The 27,476-nt window shown below is 41.5% G+C and overlaps 1 protein-coding gene across 1 annotated transcript in view; it reads right to left on the reverse strand.

Annotated features, from left to right (window-relative positions):
* NRG1 (neuregulin 1) overlaps positions 1 to 27,476 on the reverse strand; it is a gene marked incomplete at both ends in the record, with an annotated part of 174,461 nt that overhangs the window by 106,112 nt on the left and 40,873 nt on the right. Inside the window, 2 exons of the mRNA XM_084278958.1 lie at positions 19,810 to 19,860; positions 22,762 to 22,812. Coding sequence (XP_084135084.1) covers positions 19,810 to 19,860; positions 22,762 to 22,812 — 102 coding nt within the window. The remainder of the gene's footprint in view (positions 1 to 19,809; positions 19,861 to 22,761; positions 22,813 to 27,476) is intronic.

Below are 27,476 nucleotides of genomic sequence, written 5' to 3' on the forward strand. Positions count from 1 at the left end.
ATATCTGCATGAATTCCAACAATAACAAAAGCAACAGCTCTCTTCATGCCTTAGAATCCAAGCATCATCAAGGACATTTAATATTTAATATTCCTTCTTAGTGCATTCAGAAAGCGATAGAAGGCATGAATCACTCCTTTGGCATTGGCTGGAAAACTTTGTCAATTTCCAGCAAATAATTAAGAAGAATTCAAATAAGTATGACAAAGGGGATTTTATGTCTAGTCATGAATTTTCAGTGGTCTAATCAAATAGGGTTTTATTATACATAGCTATGTTTTAAATGCAAAGCCCAGCCTGCATTTTAAGACTCTTATCTTGTGCTATACATGGTCTTGTCAGGAGCAAGAGCAGCAAACAGCAAAGAAATCTTAGAGAAATCTATCTGCTCTACTCCCATTTCACTGACTCAGGTCAAAAATACATAGCTGAACCTGTGCTGCTTTGGGCACTGAGCAGTCCCTTACACCAGGGTGAAATGTTTTCGTTATAAGATTTTTTCATTTAACACACAGGCATGTGCAGGACAAGGCAATGTGGGCCATCGCTGCTGGGTGGTATAAGAGCAGTAGTGTGGATTTGGAAGCACTCCCTTCTATAAGACATTGGGCAACCTAGAAGTGGAGAGTAGGAGGCAGTGACAGAGCAAAAAACCAGGTCTTAAAGCTCACAACAGGACAGAGGAAGATGAGTAAATTGAGCCTTTGCTACAAACCGCACATATTTCTAACCCAACTACTTATAACAACTGCGAGGGAGTGTTTCTGCACTTGTACATACAGAAGTATCAGAATGAGCTCACAGCAATCATAATTTAATGTGATGGATGCGTTATTCCTGCCGCATTTCCTGCATTCAAACTGCAGGTGGTGCACAGCGGGGGTGCCTTACATCTGCCAGTGTTTCACCACAGAGGCTGTAGAGTGGCAATGGGACCACAAAAATGGGGTGGAGGGGACAGACGGCCTTTCTCTTTCTTCTTGAGTGTGTGTGAGGGAGGAGTAAGTGCATTTACTCAGAAAAAGAGTGGGCCAGACTGACAGGGTTGAGGTCACCCTGGATCACGTGTTCCCGTCCAAGCTCATCCAAATTACCATCCAGAGGAAAGAATCAAATAAAATAGAGCTCTCTGCAGGTACACCACTGTAACTGTGCCATGCCTGTGGTAGGAAGTGTGGCCATGGTGGTGGGGAAGGGAAATGAGCACCTACAGGGTGCAAGAAGGAGAAACAGGCACTGAGTGACCTTGACTTGAACACACATGAACAAGGTGAACTGTGTCCCTAAATCCCTTTCTGCTGAGGGCCATAGTTTGAAGTCATACTCTATAAAACTCTACCATTCCTTCAGATATTCACTGCTGCAAAGATGGAGCCAAACCTCTTGCCACTACGGGCAAGAATTCAGCCTGCTCAACCACAGCAACAGTAAAAATCTAATACCTGTTTTCACTTGAGGGATTCCTTGCTCTTGCTCAAAAAACTCCCTGCATACTGCTTAACTGCCGCTTAACTCCAATTAAGTTAAAAGCTGCCAAAGGGCAACAAATCCTCCCATGTTTCTAATTTCACACTAAACCCCATGTCCTTCCTTCAGGGTTTTCAATAAAGGAACTGTATTTTAACAACTTTGCACGTGCTAGAGGAGAAAACAAGGATGTGACCAAAATAAATCTGATTCTAAAGGCACCAGCTCCACAGGGCAAAGCCTGAGTTCCCTGGGGCAGACAAGGCTGACACACATACTCATGGGCATAACACTGTTTCTACTTATTCCAGAAGTCTGAATCTCAGTTAAGGGAGGAGAAGGCAGCATGTCTTGAAGTTTGAACTGCTTTCACCCCAAAGAGTGAGGATGGTGTTCCTGCCTCATTGGTCAATATGAAATGATTCTCTGGAGGCCTGGTTAATAATACTTGAAAAAATCAGTGAAATTCTGTGTATTACATTCTTTTCCTTTGTTAGGCATTTGTTCATGGTTTCATCAGGAAAGCAGCCCTGCTCAGCTGCACAGAAATCACTCTTTGAGGCTGCCTTGAAGGACACAAAATGACTAAGGTTTAACCAAGTGACCTGAAAAATAAAAAATGATAAAGTTTTGGCCTGTGTTGCTGAGTATGTCCTAGTAACACTGCACAGTGTAGGTGTGAGCAGACAATACACTCCCTCTTCTAAACTAGCCCATTTAAGAAGTCCTTGTATCATCCCAAATGTGACTTATTAGGGTTAGACATGAGCTAATTAAAACCCTCTGCAGCTGGGGTCTAGTCAGCATTGATAATTAGTTGTAGCTATTTCCACCACTTTCCACCTTTCACCTCCATCTCCTTTCTTCCTCGTACCAAAAAAAAAAAAAATTCTCTGTGCATGTATGAAATTACAGGAATAATAATGCATTATTAATGTGGCCACATCAGACAGAAAGTTTGGGTTTACTGCTTAACCGTGTGGAGGTAAGCTGTAGCTACTGGCAACAGTCAGCTCATTGGTGCATTAGGTAACAAGAGAGTTTCCAACTAAAGTAGCTAAATAATACCAGCTACTTGGAAAATCACAGAAGCTGGTAGGAATGATGGGTCTGAATCTATCACTGAGACAGACACCTGTGGACAACCTGTAGGAATTATTCCAGGAACAATTAACTTGCGACAATAAGGTTGCGCATTTTCTTTGATCCGTGAATGTGATTATATTCAAACACAATTATGCAAATCTCCAGAGGACAGGCAGAAAGGAAACAGGTACAGATAGCAGCATGAGACAAAGCACTCCAAGTAAAGGTCTTTACCAAGCCCTTTTCCCACTGAAACACCACATCATTCACAGCGAGATGGAAAAAAATCCCCACACATGTCCTGTGATTCAAGGAGTCTCAGACAAATCAGACCAGAAGTGCTCATTTCTTGGCACACCAAACAATGATCTATCATTACAGACATGTATCTGTCAAGTTGGTATCTGCACACACATGCTGAAGAAATGCCTTTCGAATTTCATTTTCCAGTTATCCTGGACAACATATTATGATGCATACAAATACAGATACATAAGGCTCAGAACAGCAGAAAAATATGGCATGATTTGAACAAGCAATATACCTATGGATTAGATATACAGATTAAAGTAACAGAAATTAATCCAGATGTTCTCCCCAGCAGGGTGCCTTTGTGCAGTCTCAACCCAAGTCACATTTGGGTTCCTTTTTTTTTTTTGTACAAAATTTGTAATTCATTGATACAATGCGTAAAATGTAAAAAATCCTATAAAGTGGCAAGGACCTGTCCTAAAGCTGAAGAGTCAGAAGCTTCTACCACACACCATTGATGTTTCTCACAGATTTCAGGGATCTACCAAAGAAATGCGAGTAGACTTCCTTCCTGATATGCCAGAGTGGAGGACTTTGGTCAGCAGCCAGAACCAAAGGGCTAGCTTGAAATTTGGCTCATGCAACATTAAAGTTTCATTGTCCCATATCACTTCTATGTTAGGGAGCAAGAACCACAAGAGAGTTGTCACAGCACCTATCAGTCAGGTTGCGGCCCCTCACTTCATCTTGCTGACCATGAGCCCTCTATAGTAACTTCTTGTTGACAAGGAACTACTGTTACTTATCCCAACCATTGGGCACAATAGGGATCAGAAAAACCACTGCAGTCCTGCCTTTGAAGTTGACTTTTACTGGTTTGAGTGGCAACAGTTAACTATAATCTTTTCAGCTGCCCATGTTCATTGACTATTTCCCTACTGCAGACAGGCTTTTTAATACCGCTGTGGGGAACTGTACTCAGATGACACAGAGAAATCCTTTGGTAATTATTTGTGCTAATCCTATTAGGAAAGAAAGGCTTTCAATTGCTGAAGCAACAAAAAAACCTTTCAGAGAAGGAACCCAACACTTCAAATTAAATCAACGCCCCCTTCCAGCCAGGATAACCTGATTATTATTGCACATAAGGAAACTTGTGTTAACTGAAATAAAAAAACTGTTTAACATTTTAAGAAGTTGCATTTAAAAATTTTTAAAACTTCCTTGAAATGCCTAGAAATTCAAAATACACCACTTTGCTTTCCGGCACTTTACTAGTCCACAATTCTACTTCTGTTTTTTCCAAGCAAGAGACAGATTTTTACAGAATGTGCATAAAATCTTTATAAAGATTTTGCCTATGCTCCAAATTTATGCTACAAGAGAGGACAAAATTTATGTTCCCCACATTTGCTTTTAGTTTAATGCTGTGGTACCGTGACAGTGGTAGAGTTAACTCTTTCATATGCTCATCAGAAATTCAGCTAAATATTTAAAATGAGAATAACTTGATTTATTGAGCAATCAGAGGAATTATTCCTGTATGGCCACCAGCCAAACAAGTAATCTTTTAATAAGGCATGTGAAGTCACTGCATTTCCTTTCCAAGGGAAAAAAAAAAAAGCCGTTTGAAAAAAATGTGCCTAGGCACCTAAAACGGACCTGTAGTTGGTTGACAGGCACACCCAACCATGTGGCCTTAGGCAACTCAACTCCTCACACCTGCATCTGCTCAGGCTCAAGGCCTGAGTGACTCAAGGCCTTGTGACTCAAGGTTTCCCTCCATTTCTCTCTTAAAGGGTAGTAGACTTCACCCAAGATGTTAATAGTAGCTTTTGGATTTATTTTAAAACAACCTGATATGGCCACCCCTTTTCTACCCCTTGGGAGTTTTCCTTCTCTCTCATTTTCACATTTTCAATGCTGGCACTGCAGGCAGTTTTAGGGACAACTTCCAAGTTCCTCTTGCTGAAATAAGTCTCCAGCTTTGCAGAAAATGATTCAAAATTTTCTATACTAAAGACAATACTGTCATGGCATCTTTTTTTCTTAGATTTTGTGAACAGAGGAATGACATGGTGAACAATCTCTTCACAGGCAAATAGTATGTGCACTTATTCCATGGTGGTTTAATGGTTCTCCCCACCCTTTTTTTTTTTCCCTCTTTTTTTTTTTTTTTTTCCTCCTTATACCTCATAGGAAGTGTTGAAGATCTAGGACATGGGCAGAACAGGAGAAAACTTCTCTTGCACCATTTTAGTCATCTCCAACATGCCAACTAGCTGCCTGGCTTCCCACTAAGCAAATAAGCATGGAACAACCCTTGTTAATTGTTTAAACTAATCCTTGTAAGAAATATTTTTCATTTTGTGGCATCTAAAGTCTCTCTGGGCGTTCACTAGATTGCTTGCACATGCAGTTCAAGGTTCATGGGTTGTTCCCTCAGGACCCAAGTGCTGGTCTGGGGTTTCCAGCCTGTTAAGCCATATTCACATTAGTCCTAAGAGATGTGCTCAGGAAATCTTTCTTTTCATCAGTATCTTGCTAACATCCAATTGCTGGAGTGTCTGGTTTTTTTGAACATGCAAGAATGTGTCCTTGTGATCACTGTCCCTGTGATATATTTCTGCATTTGCAGATGTACACCTTTCCTCAAGTAAAGGATTTAGAAAAATGTAAGCAGAATTGCATATCTGTTAGACACTCTGAGAAACAGAAAGGGAGTGTTGGTGTCTGACCAGCAGCATTGAGTTGTGTCCACCCTGTATGAAAACACAGAAGATACAGATGCTTTGTGGAACTCTATTTATTTAGAAAATACAGGTAACTGCAAGCCTTTAAAGCCTTTAAGATAATGAAAACGAAATACTTTTGTAAGTGGAGGGAAATATTTCATAAGCCATGAGAGAATGTGAGAATATATATTAAAAATTAGAGTAATTTCAAAAAATGCTGCTGCCAGTAATCAATGCATAAGTTTGAAAACTCAAGCAACAAACTTTGAACCTGTTTTATTTTGTACCGCCCACTTTCTAGCTGAGATCAAATATGTTGTTTAACAAATTGATCCTTTTCCCCTGCCCCACAAGCATTCCCATTTGAATGTCTACATTTTCTCATACTAACATTATGGATCATGTCTGAAATCGACATGCTCATACAAATTCCCAAAGGAACTTGGAGCATGGCTCATGTTGCTCTTGCTGCACAGGAAATGCAACCGTTCTTACTCATCCTTCCTCTTATAATGAAGAGTCAGATTCATTGCCTTGCTGTGCTGAGGAGGAAATTGCTGCATAATCTCCTTTCACAGCTAGACAATCCCCTCTTTCCAAAGCAGGCTAAGCATGCAAATTTTCCAGACATATTTGATGAATTTCTAATAACAGTGGGTGAAATGACAGGGCAAAGGTGAGTGTCAGTGACAGAAGCCTTGTGCTGGCTCCCTGCTGCAGACATTGTTTTCCTTGTACGTTCACCCACATATTAATTGTGGGTGATACATATTAACTGTATCTGTTCTGGGACAAATTAAGCATAATCAGGTCAAACAGTGGCCAATCTTAAGGTCAGTTAGAAGTCTTGAAAAAAACTAACATGTACTGCTCTCAGCACTTCACATGGGCTGCCAAATGAGACCCCAAAGGTGTCACAGTTTATGATTTTACATCACCAGCATAGTGAAGGGAGTGCCTTCAGCCAGTCAGGATATTTCCCTCCATCTCTTGAGTGAAGAGAGGGACTGTGAGGAGCAGGTCAAGTTATGCAGCCTGACAGGTGATTTTATAGCCCTCTGGTAAGAATTTCCTGTATGGTGTACAGACACATTTATTTGTACTATGTGGGAACGGAAAAGAAAAAAAATAATAAATGTCTGTGATTGAGAAACAAACAATTGCTCATGCCCCCCTTTGGGTCAAGTACTTCGTGAAATTTTGAGAAAAGATTTGATAGTTGTATGGAAAATAGGAACTTGCTTTCCCTTGCTGCACTAACAAGAACAAATGCTTCTTCTGCCAGGGCCATTAAACCTCATGCTTTATGTCAATTCTTAATCACAAGAAAGCAAGGATTCTAGGTAGTAAAACAAGTCAACCATTTTCCATGAAGACTATTTTTGTACCCTCCTCTCCCTTTTTGGTCTTACCCACAGTGAAATGGTGATCAGTAGAGCACTGACATATTCTGGCCCTCTGCATTCCCACATCAATCATGTGCGACAATATTCAAAGTGTCTGAAATGTCATGTTACTCCAGCCTCCGTATTTGATTATGTGGCTTGCTGCTGTAATTGTTTCTAGTTGATGTAGATATGAGATGAGGAAAAACAACAGACCAAGAGAAGATTACACTCCACTTAATGGCTTAGGGTTTAATCATCTGTCATCCTTGACTGCCCTGGGTCTAAAAGGTGGGGGAAGCTCCTTCCAAAGTCATAGGGCGCTGGTATCCTTATAGGAAGGAACCTGATCCAAGATAATAGTGGGGTGGTGCTGCTATGGGGGGATTGGGGGCGAGGGGTGGGGTGGGAAGGGAGGCGGGAGCTGAAGCCCACAACCAAAGATAGAGAAGAGACAAGACTCCCTGCAGGTCTAACAAGAGGAAAAATAAGAGTCAGAAAGGTTGAGTTACCTCTCTCGATCACAGCTTAGGAAAAACCTCATTTAACAGAGGCATCATCTTTCTGCTGTGTTTTCCCCTTGCTAGTCCCTGAGGCACCAATTGCTGCCTGAGACAGGACATGGGGCTTGACAAGCGCTGGGGCTGGCTAGCCAGCCTGCTGCTGTGTGTCTCTGGCTGCTCTGCTTCCCTGTCATCTGTGAGCATGGGCTGGCAGCAGAAATTCTGCCCTGCAGCAAAAGCTGTTTTCCAGAAAGTCAGCTTCCCTTTCTTCCCTGGCCAGGTAGAGGAGGTACAGCAGCATGACTGCTTTTCATATGTGGTCAGTTTCACTGGCTGACAGCTATGACTCTCATTCAAGATTTGGTGGTATTTCAGTTTTGATAGGTGGTGGTGCATGCAGAGATCATGCTGACAATTAATTGGAATGACTGTTTTCTGCAGAACTAGTGAAGGCCAAGACAGGATCATGACGGGGGCTGAGGAAGAACCAGCCCACAGGCATCAGAAAAGCATATGGAGCTTCTTAAAGACTCACTGTACCCTCATTATTCATTGTTTCTAATAAATTTTGTCTGTAATTTGTTACCTTGATGGTTTCCTGTGATAACTAAAAGATTAGACATGAAGAACATGGCAGTGTTTAAGATGTGAGCTGTGAGATTTGGTTGAGACAAAGGCTGAGCAGAAATGCCAGCTCACACTGACACGTCCTCTCCTTTCTGCTTGGACTGGCCTTCCCTGTGATCCACTACTGCTTTAATGTGAGGACACAGCAGATCAACTTGACAGTCCAGCAGAAAGTCTAAACAAGTGATAACCAATTCTCGGGTTGCCTCCCATTCTAGAGTTGCCTGATGCTGATTTCTCTTTAAACAGCTTTTGTGTGGGTTTTTTTTTTTTTAGAATTCTTTTTTCATTAAGGAGATTTCAAAATTTTCATCAATCCTATGCCAAGTCATCAACTCTAGCTAAAGTGTTTCTAGTAGAGCTGCCTGCTCCACATCTTGTTCTGAAAATTTGATAGCAGTCAATACATTAGGCTCATTCTTTTTAATTACTTTTTCCTCACCCAGAGAAAATTCTCCATCCAATACTTCACACATGCTGCTTTTGGATTGTAGTGAATGGCCATCTCATATTTTACAAGATATTTAGAGATAACAAAAACCATTCCTCAGCAAGGATGGACTCCACCATTCAGAGTAACAGATTCTTACCAAATTAAAAGAATCCCTCCCCTGTACCTGGACTTCCTTACTGGTCGTCTGCTAATAGTGTATATGTGTGTATAAAGTTTATTTGCACATTTAAATTGAAAAGCTCCATTTTCTCAGACTGAATGTATCTGTGCTCTTTTTATGGGGTGAGTATTAGGTCTCTGATGCATGCATACATATTATCCAGTGAACATATAATTGCAAATGCAATCCACATCCAATTATCTGGAGATTTACCACATATTTTCTATAGATAACTCAAACAGTAAGTAGCCAATACATTAGCTCTCTAGGTGTCCATTTGGCTGGAAGAACTAGTAAGGTGCTTGCACTTAGCTCCTGTCCTCTAAAGTGTAATTCCCTCATGGTGTTGCTGCCAACATGTGAGGTCACTTAGATACTTGCTGCAGGATACAGATGCTGTGCGGAAGACAGTGAGAATCCTCTGCATCTGACAGAAACATTCAACTAGACAGATGGAGGTAAGTCACATCTAATTTCCTCTTGACTACCTCCAGGAAAGCATTTCAACAATGCACAGCCCAAATGTGCGGGCTGAACGTGCATGTAGAGGATTTCAGACTTGTATTACCTCTCACAAAGCTTGGGATTGATCCACTGCTCTTGGAAATCGCAGCTACACTGGCTTGACTACTAGTCTATCAGAAACCCAGAATCCGTATTCACAGCATTCCTTCATTTGACCTATCTTCAACTCGTCCTCCCTCCAAATTGGCAAATATATAAAGGAGTTACAAGCATCTACTTTGTAGATGTAGGCTGTGTAGTAACCAGGGACAGCATCTGATTCAGAGCTCATTACATCAGACAACTGAAACACCAGCTCTGCATCGCAACAGACAGACACGCATCTGAATGAGCTCCATTGCTGCTCAAGGCAATTCTTCATCCTTCCTGCAAAATTAACATTTAAGATTCTTCTGGCCTCTTGCAGACTCTGAGACAACTGTTATCCTACTGTCTGTCAAGTATTAGTTGCCAACATGGCAGCTAATGGGTTTTGTGTAAATCATTAAAATATTCAAGAACTATGCATAGCCTACAGCTTGATTTAAGCCAAAGATCTCCCCAGTGGGAAATGGAAGGAAAGAGCTGTTCTAGGGAAATAATAAAAGTCATGCTAACAGTAGAAAAACTATAGTTCATGATTAGACTCCACTCCTATATCACTGTGTGTCCTGTGGAGTCAGTGGAATCACTCCATGTTTTGTTTGCCTTGCTTTAAATAACATAAAATATTAGGGAATTCAAAACAATAAATGCTAGCTTTGGACTTTCTTGGAATGGAAAAAAGTGGGGGTGGTGGTGTGTGTGTGTGTGGGGGGGGTGGCATTTAATCCGGCGAAAGTACCAGACATTTAAACCTACTGTTCTCTCAGAACAATAACTAAACTGTTGAACTAATGCCCCAAAGCATTGGATGATAGTGCTTAAAAGCATACAGCAGAATTTTAGTTACAACTGAAAGAACATCCTCAGTTACTATATATAAAAACACAGACATTTCAAACAAATAAAAGCATCACATGTGGTTAGCTCACTTCTAATTTGAGAAGACTAGAAAAAAACTTTCTGCCACTGACAATTTGTGCCACAATTGGCAGCAGAAGATCTGATGGGTAGCTTTCTACAATGTAGGTAGCTGTGGCTTTCACAGCTAGATGTCTTCCTGCAAAACAGACTCTTGAAAAAAATGCCCTCATATTTCTTCCCTGGACTATGGCTTATCTTTTTCTTTTAAAAACCAACCACTGCAGTAATACTTCTCAGCAAACCTGCTGACATTTTGGAAAGCTTGTCTAAATACCTGTCAGATGCTTGACTGTTATTAAGAATCATATTTGGGATCATTGTGAATATTACCAGAAAAATATTAGTAATAAAGCTCAGATTCTACTTTACAAACATCCAAAAAATAATGATTAACTTCTGAAGTTAACTTCACCATCCCATGTATAAATGTTAAGCTCAGTGGCAGATGATGTTCGTAAAATCCTTCCTGACTTGACATCAATTCTGAACATTTATAGCTCTTGGAGCAAGGATCTTTTCTGTGCTGAATAAACAAAACAGAAACCAATGAACAAACAAAAAAGCCCAGCCCAGTCCAGCCCAGGGCTCAAAACACAGTTGCCTTGTCTGTTGGCTTTGAACTGGATTGTAGTAGGTGTTGTCTCACCTTTCTGTTCAAGACCAATGGCCACAGTTGCTAAACTTGGAGGGCTGTGGTATAACACCAGCTGCTTTGTGCCCCACAGGTACACTGTGGTTGGGAGGGCTGTGGTGGGACTGGCAGCCTGATTGCTCAGATGTTCCTACACTTCTCAGTAGTAAAGGGGATGGATCATGCTCTCAGTTCAGGACAAGTCTTGTGGCTGGGCTCTATCTACATCACACTTCACTTCCCCACGGCTCTGGCCTTCATAAAAAATAATTTACTTGTGTACTTTTTCCAGTCCTCAGTGAGTAAATTGTGGGAAAGCCATGTCTTAACCAATCCAGACTGTGTTTTTATGGCATGGAAATGGCTTTATGATTAATTCTCTCTGGTATGGTATGGTATAAAGGCACGTGGGAGTTTTTGGGAGTTGCAATGTCTGTTGTGATGATATGGGAGGACTGCTCAGAGTGAAGGAAGCCAGGCTGATAGGGTGGTACCGATGCTGCCTCATCAGTAGTTGATGTGAGACAGAATGACACAAGAAAGCATGTCAATGATGACATGGGCAAACTGCTCCAGCACTCCACATCACTTCTCAGCCTCACTCAACTTAGCACCCTAGGTTTAGCCTTTATGAATATCCATCATAAATTAGAAATATCCAATGCTATTTTAGCTTGCAACAGGATTGATGCAGTTTGGAAAGTGGAGAGCTGTGTAAAGTTTCCTCCCTTGTAAAAAGTAGATCTCTGTAGAGGGGAAAATTTGTAATCATTTTGCCAAAAAGATCTCAGACAGCTGGATACTGTGATTAATATAAACTACTAATAAAGTCTATGAGCTCTGTATATCCATAACGAAGTTGAAATGATGAGCATGAAGTGTAAGCAGTCAGGAGTAGAAAATCCCGTGAAGAAATGCAAGAGACTTTATATGTGTACATATTCACCAAAAGAAAATACTGACATCCATCAGACATGATTCATAAAGAACAATGGCTCCAGGGCATTGCCTTCTTAAAAAAAACCCAAACAGCATAATGGGTGTTTTGTGATCCTTGCCATGCATTTCAATGCTACTGTGGATGTAGCTCAAAAGTACTGACTAACTGAATACTGCTAAATATTTGGGAAGATGTACACCTAGAAAGAAGATCACGCTGTAAAAGGCCACTCTTTAATTGCTGCAGTGACTACAGCAATTGCTTCTGCTGTCTGTACAGAGGGTGAATATCAAGAACAGCAGAAACCATTAAGAACCTGCGGGAACATTTTGATAATGAAAGTCACAGGAGAGAGCACTTTCCCACTTTGCATCCAATTAGGAGAGGTTACCAAAAGGCAATTTAGAAGAGATGTGGACATGAAGGATGGGATGGTAATTTCTTCCCGAGGGTTTAGCTTGGCTCCCACTGCACTGTAGACTACTGCTAGAATAGGAACGTGAAAGAAGAGTATTGCTTTTAATTTACCTGGTAGGAACTGCTATGGTCTAAATTGAGTCTCAGCCATAGTCTGCCACTGTGTTTGTGGACAAGCTAATGAGGTGATATGTTGATGGCTTTTCAAAGCCACACATCTGAATAGATCACATCTATGCATACAGTGCTCAAAAGCCTAAGGCACTTGAAATATATCTTCTTCACGCAGTCTGTCTTTTTTAAGAAGTAATTTATTAAGGAGTTATTCTTAAGCAAATCAAACTTATTCAAAGCCATACACATTACAAGTTATTCCAAACTGTACTTTTTCATATTTTATGTACTGCTGTGTTATGTTTTGCTCTCATCTTCTAGAAACAGAAGCCACTGAATGCTGAGGTGCTTCCAGTTACTAAAGTGGTAAGGACTCCCTGGATTCCCACTCAGGAATAAAGAGACCTGGAGACCAGGCAGATCCGAGGGGTATCTTCCCTTCTGTCTAAGAAAGTTTGTTCCTTCTCCTTAGATAACAGCACCTGCTTTTTGTTGTTGACCTGAACTTTCTGAATTGAAAGCTCAGCCTGAAAACAAAGCATTGGACCCAGTCTCTTGACTTCTTTGTATTTCATTCATTTTTTGTATCTGGTTTGTCACAGACTTCCACTACCAGACCATTGAACTTGAAACATGATCATGGACTAGGACCCTGCTGTGCCACAGAGTGTCCCTGCTTACAGTTGACATCTAGTAAGGAGCCCAGAAGACGCCATCTAAGAAAGCCAGCAGTATGTGACTCTGTCAGAGAGAGCACTGCAATCTTCCAGGCTCACTGGGGTAATTCATATTTGGAAGCTCAAATTCTCTTCGGTCCATTCCTCTTTGTTGGACCTTTCCCACTAAAGCTGAAACAGAGAAACTCCCACTCCAAAACCAGGAAAATGGGCTGCAAACACTCAGGATCTGTTCACAGATCTCTGCCCAGCCAGTATCCCTGCCTTTTGTGTACCTTCATTCAGTATGAACTACCTTCATGCCTCAAAAATGACATGGAAGAGATTTTGAGAGGACTGATCCAAGACCACAAAGTATGTTGATAATTGCTACCCAGAAAGCAAAGACAGCAGGGAAGCCCTTGAGCACCTGTTTTTGTCACAGTGGCAGCACCAGAGACTTTTTCCCATGGAAGACAGAATGGCAAAACACCATAGTCAGACCACCAACATATCCCTGTGCTACAAACTCACATCCTCCAGTACAGCAGACTATGCTGGCAAATCAGAAAGATGTTGATTTGCGTCTCAGGAAGGGCGTGTAGTATATGTCACAATTTGGAGAAGCCAGAAAGGCATAAACTAATGTTCTTTTAGGAAAGGTTTTGCCATGATTATACTCCCTGGAATACCCTCAAAGAAGCCAGGCCTAACCAGCATCCCCTTGAAAACAAATTGCCACACAACTTGTTAGGTGTGAGAAACAGAGGTCCTGACACACTCAGGGATCCTGAGGAAAGCTAGGAATGGAGCCTGCAATCTCCCATCTCCAAGATCCAGCTAAGGCAGTACGTAAGAACATGGCATTTGTCCAGCTACCCTGTTGTGATGGTGTCCCCCACTCTACTAGTGACTACACATTTATTTCAAAATTAAAGTAACTACTGATCCTTTTTGTTGAATGATGGGAAGAGTTTCTATTAGGACCTTGGAGAGGAGATGAACCACATGGTAAAGGCAATGAGATTTTCTTTCAGAAATATCACAAGCAACAGAAGAATCTGAAGTAGGTTATATGACATGTTTGCCAGCAGAGTAGACTGCCACACATTTGGTAGTTCTTTTCATGGTGTAATCCATAACCTCAGGAAAGCACAGCCTGAAATACACTAATCCAAAATATTGCCTTACATGTATATACTTTATAAACCTATGTATGTATGTATATTTATTCATAAACCACTACTGCCTCATCATATACAAACGGTAAGGCAAGTGTTAGCTGAATAAATTGATTATTGTATGCACAAATATACAGACAGCTAAAGCCAATGCCCTTAAAACCCTTCAACTCCGACAGCCATATTTAAACCATGTAAACTGTTGCACCTACTCCTTCGTGTTACATTAGCTTCTTGCCATTTTTGTACTGCTTATATCCATCATTGCCTTTTACCTCTCTGACCTCCTTGAAGGAAAAAAATCACAGCCCAAAACCAAACAAAAAACCAACCAAGGAACCCCATCACAGAAGGGAATTCATTTTATACTAATCATGTAATCTCAGAATCTTGACATGTATAAACCATCCAATAGAGCTGCTGAACCCATCTCAGGTCCTCAGTGCCAATCCAAGCTCTCCTTCAAAGAAAGGCTGCAGGACTGAGTCCAACTACAGAAAACCCTGCAAGATCAAGTGGTTTGGAATCACTAGCCTTAGACTGGGAATCATGTAAAAGGTTGAAAGCTGTGTCTCTGGGAAATGTGACCTATTCACATGAGTTTGCCCTATCTGTGAAATTTAAGCACAGGAAACAGTATTCGTCATACTAGATCGAATCATAAGGGTACTGAGATTACCACTCTATTGTCCACTGTGATTAGCACCCACTGTGGAGAAAGAAACTGTAAAATACTACACATTGTGCTAGGTTTTATCAGGGGATTGACACGTTTTCTTTTCCGCTCTTTCAGTAGAATTTCACTAAACAGGAGGCTTAAACTCACTTTATATTAAACTAGAACTAGTTATCTGAATGTGCTCTGTCTCTCTAGAACAGAAAAGAATGTTTTCTCCAGAGATGGAGACAGACACTGAAATAATAAAGCAAAATGTGTGAGGTGGTACAGTGTTTTCCTCTGACCCACTGTCTAACCAAGACATGAGGTATATAGCTTTCCTGGAGAAGCAGTTTTTTAGTCTGTGGAATGGATTAGTTAAATGCTGACCGTTGAAGATGTCAGTCAAACTTATTACAAGAGCAAGAGCTGGGAGTCCTGCTGTGCTAGCATAATTGCAACCCGAGTAATTGCCTTCGCCATATGAATTCCTTCAGCTTTCTCAATTGGTTATAGTATTCTCCTCTTCCCATCCCACCCCAAGTGGCTCTGCCCTGTTACTAGACTCTCCTAAAACAAGTCTGGTCTTTCACCCAAAGATACCTGCATTTCAGAAGTAAATAAGAGGCTACTAAAGTATTTAGGTTTTATGAGAAAACAGTCTAGCCTTTTGGGATGAAAGAGGTTAAACCCATGTTCAACAGTTGGGCAGCTTCCCTTGATTTTTTCTAAACCTTAGATTATGCTGCAGCACTGTCCATCATACCAACACCTTCTTTGTCTCCCAGTTTTAGAGGGGATATTAGAAATTAACATATGTCAAACTCAGAATAAAATGAAGCGAAATAAAAGACAGTAAAAGGAATTAGTGCAAAAACTGCAAAGGTACTATATTCTGTTATACCACAAGGTACCTGGTTACCAAGTGACACTGTATTTTAAGAGAACAGCAATTTGCATGGACCTCAGAAACTAGGAAAGATTGCAGGGTGGAGTTTCTCTCTTCACCTGCCTTTTCTTGATTCCATGAGTTTTGGCCACATATCAAAAACAAGCACATTCCTCTAGTTACGTGATGTGCATGAGTACTAACAAAAATTAAAATAAATAAAGATCCAAACATCAGACAGCAGGACAATTTGAGCATTCTAAAGACTTGTTACAAATCAAGATGTCCCTTTCAACAATTGCTTGAAATAGCAACAAAATCAGAAGTTCTTTAGATGTTTGGATAAGTATCCCAAAGCCAGAAGGAACAGCCTCATAAAACCTGTATCATTAGGGGTCTAAGCATTCTGATTTCCAAAAGCAACGATTCAGGTTTGTATGATTCTTAGACAAAACTGATGATTTTTGGAAATGAACTCCTGTCAGGTATTACATACATAGATACAAGGGAAGAGGATTGAGTTCACTTTAGAGGATGAAGGAAAGTAGAAACTAGCAGAAACTTAACTTTCTTATTAAGATTTTGGGACACAGATAATTTAGTGTCCAGTCTGCTTGCCTCACACATGCAAAAATGTTCCTGTTAAAAATACTCCATAAAACAATGACTCTAAAAACATGTCATCAAAAGTTTTACTACTCAGCATGGAACACTGTCATCGAAGCAGCTCAGTATTGTACTAGAGAAATGTGACAGGCAAAAAGTATTTGCATTCCTCCCTTCTATATGCCATATTTCTTCTCCATTTAATATGCAGGTTGGAATCTGTTACTGCACCATGAAAAGACGAAGTGCTAGAAAGGTGCCTTGCCAGGTTTGAAGCTTGCAAGTTAATAACTCCAGAGAGAAAAGATGAGCAGTCCAAACTGACACATTTCTTCTCCACTGTATCTTTCTTTTTTTAAGTTTCTGTACAGGTTTTAGATACTAGCATGAAAGCCTGCAGGAAAAATAGATTAAAATCATCTATGGGACAGATGACCAACACTGGGTCTTTCCCTCCAGCCAAAAGCTAAAGAAACTTGCTCTTCTGAAAAAGAAGCCATGAGCAATATCAATCTCCTACCTGCTCTTCACACTCCTGCCTTCAGATGGGCATCGTATCAACCCACCAGATAGTGGACAGGAGGGTGCATCCTGCAGAAGATATGCTCCAGGCACATACGGTGCTATGGCTGCTGGCTTACCATCTTGAATAAGCAGACAAACCTAAACTTAGAATCCCAGTGTAAGACAACCAGATCTGATATGCATGTATTACACAGTACGCTCCAGCATTTTGCAGGGGAGGAAGTGGCTCCACAGATATTTTAGGTGGCAGCCCTTAGTGGGCAGCATAAACAAGGGTGTGAAAGTAGTGCTGCAAGGTGCAACTAAACAAATGTTTCTGTCTGTGACAAAGAGTCTGAAATATATTCCCACAGGCTCTGGCTCTGTCTAGATTTGTCATTTCCTACTGTTACAAACGATCAGCTTTTGATCCTGGAGAACAGACTTTCCGACTGTTCCTGTCTATAGACAGTAAGCTAAGGTGCTGCATCACTGCTGGTCTGTACACTCATAAAGTGCTGCAGATGCTTCCCACACCAAAAGGAACTGTGATCACTGTAAACAACCTGTATCCTACCACTTCCCTTCTCCCCTCTTGCACTGTACATCAGGAGGCTGTGCACATCGCAGATGATTTTAACTTTGAAAAACTGATTGCTTTTGAATTTCCTTCCAGGTATGTTGTAGTTTACAAACAAGAATGCAAGTTTTGGGACCACAATTCTGAAGAAAATTAAGACTGCCACATGATATTTTTGCCTGTCAGGGTGAGAATCCAAGACTCCTTTAAGAAGTCACAGAAGAGCAAAACCAAAAAAATCTAGTCTTGAACACATAATTGACTACACCCATGAAACCAAGGCACCAGGGTGAAGTCTCAGATTTCCTACTGCAACCCCTGAACAGAAGAAAGTCAAAGGATCATAAGGCACTTGTTTCAGGGCACTGCAGTCCTGGAAACAAAGAGAAGAAATATGTCTTCCATCCCCAAATTGTTCTAAGGTGCTTAAGAGTAGCTTCTGCAATCTTTGCTAGTGAGACCATAGAGGGGTCCTATTGCTGGCTTGTTCACTTCGTTCAACAGTAAAATCTGTATCACAGTGAGCTCTGTCATCATCATCAAGTAAAATGCAAGTGAAGATGTAACTTCGCTTTCAGTATTACACAGTACTAAACATATATATATATATACAGAAAAATCCTAGGGTTGGGGTGGAAGGAAGGTGGGAAGCATTTCTACTTGACAGGGGCAGTGTTAGCAATCAGTGTCACAAAGTCTCACTCTATAAAACAAGACACAAAGGCATCAATTTCCTTTTCCTCCTTTGGATTACTGATCCCCCAACATGTTCACTAGCCCTTTATGTGAAACTGGGAATACATCACAGTCTTTTCCTTCTCCTTTACTTAAAAATGGAGACCTACGTTCTCAAAATGGGACAGATTTTGAGGAGTGTAGGTACATATGGACATGAAAGGGTAGAAAGACCTTCAGTTTTGGGGTGTCTGTTGTGGAGTGTCTTACAGAGATTGGATTTTAAAAACCCTTTTATTGCTCTGAATATCTGTCACTGGAACTCCAAACAAGCAAAGCATGTCACATGCCTGTTTTCTTGTGAAAGCCCCAGGGGAGAGAGCCTACTGAATCACTCTGTTGTTCTCAGGTCTTTCCCAGAGTCGGGCCAACAGTGACAGTGCTGGCATGTTCTCTGAAACATCTGCTATTGTCTGAAAAGTGGAAGGAAACAGTTTATTTTATCTCCTGTAGCTGTTACAAGATTGACAGTGACAAGTGTGAAATGGACATGTCCCACTGAAACTCAGAACAGAAAAGCCCTAAGCAACTTCAGAATAAGTACGTGGACTAAATTGCCTCACCTCTCTGTAGTGTGACTAGACATTCACATCTGTTAGCAATAAACATTGGCTCCCTCCTGCTTTGTAGTACCTTTCCTACCTAGCATACACAGCAATATCCAGTACTGCTCTCTCTTCTCCATTACTTATTTTAGTGACTTGTACTACATCCAATTTACATCAATGCAACTGAGAACACAACAGAAAGAAATGAGTGTTTTAAATTGCTCCAGGAATTATTCCTGCCTACCCTGCTGCTATGCATCACAGGAAAAAGAAGGCCAAAACCATTAACTCCTCTCACCTTGCTGGGAGGAACCTTTTTGGTCTTTTTAGATAACCTATCAGATTTCTAAAATTTCTTCAATACACGTTCAAAACGCTAATTAGTCCAAGAGCTGAGAAGGAAATCTACACAAATAAAATGTTTGCATATCATGTAAATTATGAAGAACATTCAGAATACTCTGTCCAGAGATTTGGCTTTGACCATTCCCACTTGTGCTGAAACAGTAGCTGTAAGATGTGAGTTAAGGGCATTTATGTATAGCTTCCCACAGAGAAGCATCTCTACAGAAGAAGAAAAGAGTCAACTGGGACCCCCAGAGCTCCCAGTCTGCTCCTAAGATGAGCAGAGAGACAGCCTTTCTTCCCCAGAATGGGGAACCATTTCTGGTTCTCTGTCTCAGATGAGGGTAGACATACAGTAAGATGTCCTCACCTTCCTCATCTCCTTCCTAAGACCAGCCAGGCACAGGAGAAAGAGCTTGAGGAGTTCTAACACACACCAGCTGGCACAGGGCTGAAGGGAGGCAGAAAAGACAGCTTTGAAAGCCATGCTTTACTGGGGAGGGCAGGGAATTCCAGATAAGAAACAGTGGAGAAGTTTCCTCCTCCTTTGCTGTGCCCAAACGTGTGCTTTGACCTTCCTGAAGGAACATGTTTAACCCTCAATCTGCAAAGGACATGGTTCTGAGAATTATACTCCTAATATAGATAACAAATAACAACTGCACCTGTGGAGCAGGAATCCTGCCCAGTCATTCTTGACTCTTTAATGTAGGTTTAGACAGAAGCACATTCTTGTCTGAGTTGGGAGTGAGAAGTGTACCTGAGGGTCTTGCCAGCAACAATTTAGACAACTTATATATACTTACAGGAGGAAGTGTTTGTTCCTTCTGTTGAAGCTTGTATCCTAAGCGTGGGTTCTGTAACACACAGAAGTAACAACAAAGTTGTTGATTCTGTAACACACAGAAGTAACAACAAAGTTGTGAGAAAGCCACCACAGCTACGTTCTTATAATGGAGAAGACTGAACCTCTTTCCCTAGCAGAGCTTTCTTTTTTTCTTTTCATTTTTTTTTCCAGTAATCAGAAATCCGCCAAAGCAAAGGAAAAAAAATGAGATAGCTGGAGAAAGCAAAGAACTTCAAAGTCGGTACAGCATGTCCTAGGCACGCTGTGAATAATCAATTACAGCAAAAATGCTCCATAGTCCTGGGAGGAAAGGCCAGGAGAAAACTGGCAAAGAGAGCAAAGTTTTCAGCTGTTTGTGACAGCATCAGAGGAAAGTGGAAAGCAGTGGGTCTTGAAGCTCCACATGCTGACCCAGGAAACACTAACTCCGTATCTTCTTCTCACATAACTCTAAAAGGATAGTCAGGTCTCCAGGTCTATGACTACAATGGCTAAGGACCTCTGTGGCTTGGAAGAGAGCAGAGTCCATGAGTGCCACAGGTCTGCAGAGAGCTGTAGCTGGAAGGAAGAATGGGACAATTTCCAGGTCCAAAGTGGTCGCAAAGAAAGGATAAAGAAGCAGCAAGAAGCAGCATTCTCAAGATGGCAAAGAATCTTGTAGGACAGCTGGAGAAAATGGACCTCCACACAAATCACACAAAGGAAGCACTCAGACAAATGAGTGGAAGAAGCAAGATAGCCTTCAGGTAGGGCTCAACCTTCCGAGCTGCAAACATAGAGCAAAACAGAGCCATGCATTTGAATGTCTGCATGGGCAGTCTTACAGCCCAGTAAAACATACAGTGTCATGTATGAATAATGATTTTATGGGAGAGCCTGAGGAGTGCTATCAGCTGGAAGGAAAACTTTGCAGTCAGAGTGCTTTGCCTAAGGTGACACTGTGGAGAAGGATGAAGGAAGTCAGGTTGGCTAACAACCATCCTGTGCATCCTAGAGAGCAGGTCAGTCATATTGCATGCTCTGAAGGGAAATACTTAACAACATGCAACATCAGGCAGAAAAGATGATTCTGACACTTAACACTTCATTTTTTGGCAGAGTAAAACCACCTTTAAAATCTAAGATCAGTCTGTAAGTCTTCTCATCACCAGAACTGTAACAATACTTCAAGCTCTTGGTGATTTAAACCTGACTTGCATGTCACAAGAGCTTATCTTCAATTAAAGAAGCAACACACTAATAATTTATTGGCATTTGCAAGAAAAAACTCAGCAGTGCGCTAAAACCACAGGCTGTATTGGTCAGCAGAAGACTCCTGTAGTGGCAGAGAAAACTGGTATGGTTTGGACCCAGGGCTGGGTGAGAAGAGCAGGAAAAATGACACCTGGCTGGGTTTGAGACTGAGCAGGTCTCTGCTTCAGCCACATAGCAAAGACCTGCTCAGAGCTCCTTGACAAGACCTCAACAAGCAGCCACTGAACATGTTGCTTTCTGCTCTCCTTCAGAACAGCATGATGTGCCACTTGGCATGAAATCTGCCAGTACAGATTCATCAAGAATGCAGACAGCCTTTTGAACATCCCAGCCTCCTCCTCTCCAGTGGCACAATAGCAGTAAAGGGAAGAACAGTACTGTAACAGCAGGCCCTGGAAGGGACATAAGCAGAGAAAGAGACCACTCAAGAGCAAGAAATTTAGTTCATGGGAAAGAAGGGAACAAAATGCAGGGACTACATTCTTGCTGCTGAAGGGAGAAGGCAAGGCAAGCCCAGTGGAGTCAGTGACCAGCGTGCCACCTCCTTTGAACAAAATGGTTCCAATGGTTACAGGACACTTCCTATTAGCTATGTGGTCTCATACATACCCAGTGAAGCACCAGTGACAAGCCCCATTGAGAACATGAAAGAATATGGGCACATCCAATGGCTCTTCTGTCAGGCAGCAGTGCCAAGATTTCAGAAGTAGGTCGCCACACACACAGATGCATCAAAGGAAAGGCTGCAGGCATGCTAAATGCAAAATCTGGCAATCACACTGTTTTCCTTGATCTAGCCTACAAACACTGTCATCTCACACTAAAACCTGTCCCTGCCAGACATAGCTTTCTCAAAAAAGCTAGCAGGACCCTAGCATCTTTGCCAAACAGGATATGTGCATCTTGTAAATCCTTGGGATGCTCAGCTTACACACGCCTATCCACAGCTCCCTTGGCCGAACTCAGTGGTAGAGACAACTGCTTGTATTATGGCCAGCAGTTCTAATAGTTAAAATAATGAAAGTGACTTCTCACTGGGGTCAGTTCCAGGAGTAACTCTGGAGGTGTGCAATCTGTGACTGCAGGCAGGATGGTGAAAGCAAAATTCCACTAGCTTGAAAGGAAACCATCTGGAAGAGAGTCCTGGTATGCCAAAGCAGCTTCAGAATTTGTTTAACTACTCACAGTGAGTTACCTGTCTACATTCACAGACCCTGCAGAGCTGTAGGGCCCTGAGGAACAGAGCAGTCTATGAATCAGACTTTCTGGAGGAAACATCAGTATGTCTGTACACTCTGCATAGCAAATTCAGATGCAGCTTCTAGGATTTACAAGAACAGGGGCAACAAGTGCTTTTCCAAAACACAGTTCCTAACAACTCAAATACTTTTTCACTTGGGTAGCTGCAGGTTGACAACTACAGGCGAAGTTACCCTCCTCAATGCAGCTCCAGGATATTAAAAAGTACAAGTAACCCTTCTTCATTCATTTCTCAGTCCCTGAAGTAGCTCCAGTATTCAAGGTGATATGCAGATACTGAGGCACTGGATGCAGGCAAATTGTTCTCTGCTAAGAAGGAGCAGTTTCAGAGCTGCGGAAGCAGTTTCAAGAAGAAATAAAGAGAAAGCGATAGAAAGACTCTGTTAATTCAACTTACGTGAAGAAGTTTTTGTCCCTTCTGTTGATACTGGTATCTTGCTGGTGCTTTCTGGAAAACACAAGAAGCAACAAGAAGTTATAATGCGGAGTCAGGCGATCCTCTAACAGCACTCAACTCCAAGAATGGACAAAATAAAGGGTGAGAAGGTGCTCAAAGAAGCAAGCTTAAATTCTGCTGCAGTGGGCAGAGTCTACAATCAGACACCAACTTGCAGAAGTTTTCTTCTGTGAAAAAAATGAAAAATGATGGTGTCTACTAGTAGGACTGAAAGAAAAAGCCCGTTTCTTCTGAAAGAAGGCAGTTGTTTGATCTCTCTTTCTCTCCTGGGTATAGTTGATCAGTGGCAACAGGAGAAATCATACAGATGGCTCTGCTTCTGGAAGGCATCAGGGTGAGTATTCATTCCTTTTGCTTCTAGGCAGTTAAATTTTGCAAAGACACATTCCTGTTCATATCACTCAGATTGCTGGTAAATACATCCAATAAATCTCACTTGCCACTTCAGGGAAAACTTTTCAGTCACATATGCAAACCCAGTCTCCCATGGGATGACTTCTTGGGGCGGGGGGTCTCTGTAATAGAAATGGAACATTTGTTTTCCTGAAGAGATGAGTAAAGTTGCTCTTCTGTATTGCGCCTACAGGGATATGCTAGTGACACACTGCCATGGGCTTCTTGCATCCACTTGTTGGACTGGCTCTTGGTTAAGGGGGATGATGCTTCTGTGCTTAGAACCCTACTAATGCCTTGCATTAGATGGAGAAAGCAAGAAGTAGAAAGTCTTCTTTTAGGCTTTACAGACTTGTACAGAGATCTTGTTTCGATGATGCCATCCATCTGTGTGCTGCTGACCCCTCAAGCCACCACCATGTGCAATTTTGTGGGCATGAACAAATTGCCCTTCAGTTGTACACGTCAATAATCTTGGCCTTCTGAAAGTTCTCAAAACACTTTTCAGCCTCATACTGGTGCAATTCAATACAGCTGCACACATTTCAACTTCACAGCTGGAGAAGGACCAGAAATGCTAGGAAAGAAGTCTTGCCTTGAATCCTCTGGTGGTCCAAACAGACAGAATTTAGAAAAGGCCTTGTAAGAGATTTAGGAAAAGACAACTTAGGAATGTTTTCACTCTGTTCCGTGATTCTAGATCAGGTGGCTCTGCCCTCACTGTCTTCAGAGTCCACAAAAACTTGACCAGAGAAAGAACTTAGTCCAGCTTTCTTCCCTTAAACATCCTTCTCATTAGACCTCAATATTGAGCCTGTATTTTAACGTCTTAATTCTTAGTTCATCTTTGGTATTTTTTCCAGTTTGGACCAGTTTTCTTTGGCAAATATTGTGTTTGCTGGGGCAATATGTTCCAGTTTCATCTCACTAGTGTGAGAAAATATGTTATTCAGCATATCCCTGATAGTCAGTGATGTGTGGCATGGAAATTAGTATCATAAATAAAATTTTTAAGGTCAAAAGCTTCTCACTAGGCCTTGGAACACAGTGGCCTATAGCCAGGCAGCTTTCAGGACCATTTTTTGCTGTTCTGCAGCTGGGCTGTCTGAGCAATTAACCTTTCTTAGTCACAACAGGAGACGGACCAGGGTTTACAGCTGTGTAGCTCAGCATCTGGCACAACTGGAGCAAATTTTTCTTTCACCATTAAAGAAACCATGTTCCATTTAGTGCCCATGTTGAGCTTGAGGCAGCATTTCTTGCTGCTGTCTCCTCAGCCCAGCTGTGTCAGTACAAATGCCGGCAGAAAAGTTTCCCTGCCAGTGGTAAACACAGCCAGAGCCACCCACATGTGAAACATGCAGAGGAACATGTTTGGAAAACATGTGTCAAAGCCCCAGATTACCAAGCCCCACTAGTGATATTCACATTAGCAACATTAACAGTGGATGCTTACATTTAGAAGATGCAAAATTTGTGTGTATTGCTTACTGTAGACCGCAAGCGTCATAGAGGAATTTTACACTACCCAAGAAGGCGAGAATGGAGCCACACGACAAGCCTTCTGAACACAAAAGGCAGAGCACAAAGAGGCAGCTCGTAGAGAGCCATCAGTACTTGCCTAAGGTAGACGAACTGGAAGCATTTGTCAGTTGTGATACTTGCAGCTGCTGCTGCAGTCTGCCAAGATATGGAAACAGCAGTCTGCAGCCCCGTTGTCTTCGTCATCATTAAGTCCCCACAAAGAGTGGCTACCTCAGATGCTCCATGCACATCTGTCCCCTGGCACTTCTAGGAGCACTTAGTTCTGGTGAAGTGCTGTTCTGTTGAACTGGATGTTTGTGTCTGGTCTCCTTATGCAAAAATATTGAAAGATGGACTAGAGAACCTTGTTTGGGGATGCTTTAGGGACAAGTTCCTGCAGCCTCTCAGTGTCATTTTCTTAATACTCTAGCCAGCTCCGTTACCTGCTGTGTCCTTTGGTAAGACAGAGAAGAACCCCCTCAACCCTGATGGGAGTCACAGCAAACCCCCACCTTGCTGGGCTCAGTATCTCCATCCACCCTTCCAGGTAGAGAGCTCTCCTTAGGCTGTCAAGAGGAGACAACTCAGTCCCTGGTCAACAAGGTCTGCTGTAATGCCTCTTAGGGAGAAGGAGTTCCTCCTGCTCAGGAGAGGTGTTTTCTCCAGGGGAAACCAAATGTCTGACAGTCCTACAGCTGCTGTTGTGAAAAACCCTCTGCATATGCTCAGAGCCCTTGCTGCCCCCACTCCTTTGCCAAAGTCTTGATGCAAAAAGTTTCTTGAACAAACTGAAGGGATTTGGTTGAACATCATGAACATCACAGGTAGTTGTAGCTGCAAGCAAGCTTCCTGTCATCCTGTGGTTTAGTTTCTGACAGTGATATAAGACTGAAGCCTTTTGCATTGATTGTGCCATTGAGATGACACATTCTGAATTACATGAAGAATGACACAAGTTAGCACATGCCTTGAGAAAAGGGGAGTATCTGAGACCTCTGCTACTTGTTCTACAGATGGCAGAGTAGGGAGTAGGTGTGTAGAAGGTAAGCCCATAGTCTGACACCTCAGAGGCAGACAGGCACATGTGATCAAGGAGACAGTGAGATACAATGGATAAACTGACGTTCCATTTCTTAAAAATACTATGCTTTTCTACCTTTTTCCTGGTCCTCCAAGAATCTACCACCCTCAATTGGATAAGAGCACCACCATCAACTGAAATATATGTCAAATTGCATGGTAAGTTTTGAAGCTATTCTTAGGGGAATTGCTATGCCAATCTGAGCGATGGACACATTTCTTTCTACATGGAGGCCCAAATCAGTGACATTGGTCCAGGCATGCTGATTTCCCCAGCTCAGAATCTGACCCATTATGCCAGTTAAAAATGATCTATGGTCCAGGTCACCTGTAACTACACTAGAGAGACAATAGATACCTTGATCTCTTGCTTTTATTAATAATATGAATAGAAGGGACTTCTGAAGTATTTCATAGCTGGCCACATGTTCTATGGATACTCAATGTAAGATGTTGATTTTGCTTACTTATTTTCTGCCATCTTATTGAAGATAAGCTACTGGGCACCTTCAGAAGAGGAAGAGCAAACTAAAGTTTAATGAATGATGAATATCAGATTTTCATTTACTACTGTACAACTCAGAAGTGCTAGTACCACTGCAAGACCTATGCATGCAAAAGAAGATGTTTGCCAAGGCCACTTACTATGTACCTAATGAGTTTACCAAATCTTACCTCTACCTACAGTTCAGTTACATAAGCACATTACCTTTTCCCTTCACTTCATGCAAAGTTGTCCCAGCCCACTGATGACTCAAACTACATCAACTTTGCACAGACGTGCAGGATGAGTACTCACACAACCCAGCAGTTATCCAGCACCACAGAATGCTAACTTCTGAAATACCTCCGCAGGAATACACCCTTTTGCATCCTGAGTCATGCCAGGCCCAGCAAACATCCTTAGAGAGGCAAAATATTTAGGTCAACAGGTTTTAATGGAAAAGACCGAGACCACATTCAGCTGTAGCTGTGGCATGCTCAACACTTTAGAAGACCAGGTGACTTACCTAGTTGTCTAAATAAGGGGGTTTGTAAGCAAGTTTTTGAATGTGAAACTAAAAGCTTCAGCTGTGTTATGAAGTATTCTTTCAGTGTTATTTATTAAGCTTAATCAGGTCTTATGTTAATGAGAAAGTCCACAAAAAAAATCACTATATTTGCCTGGTTAAAGTGACAAATTAGGAAAACTGCAAAAGAGCAGTTTCTGTCGCATTAACAAACATATACACTATTTATACAACTCCAGGATAACTTCATGCCTCTATTCTGACCTCAATTACGATCTTTCTTATGGGGTCATATATGAACAGGCGCGAATGAAAATAAGAAAGCAGCTCATATCCTGTGGGCAAGTTATGCTCATTATAAATTTAAAAGAGAACAGAATAGGTCCCACTGCTTGCTATTAAGAATGGTTAAAAAATAGTGTTTGTCTACTTATTTATATATTTGTTAAATTTTTAATCCATACATATGGCTCTATAAAAAAAGCTTTATGATTCTTTCAGTAAAAATAAGAAAATTTAAAAGTTTACATAGGTTAATATAGATTGGGGGTGTATGTTTATGTGTAGCAAAAATATGCACAAGAGCAAATTTGAGAGTTTTAAATAACAGCAACATTAACAGTAACAGCAACAGCAACAAGGATAGGA

Source organism: Gallinula chloropus (genome assembly GCF_964237585.1).
Source record: "Gallinula chloropus genome assembly, chromosome: Z".
Taxonomy (NCBI): Eukaryota; Metazoa; Chordata; class Aves; order Gruiformes; family Rallidae; genus Gallinula; species Gallinula chloropus.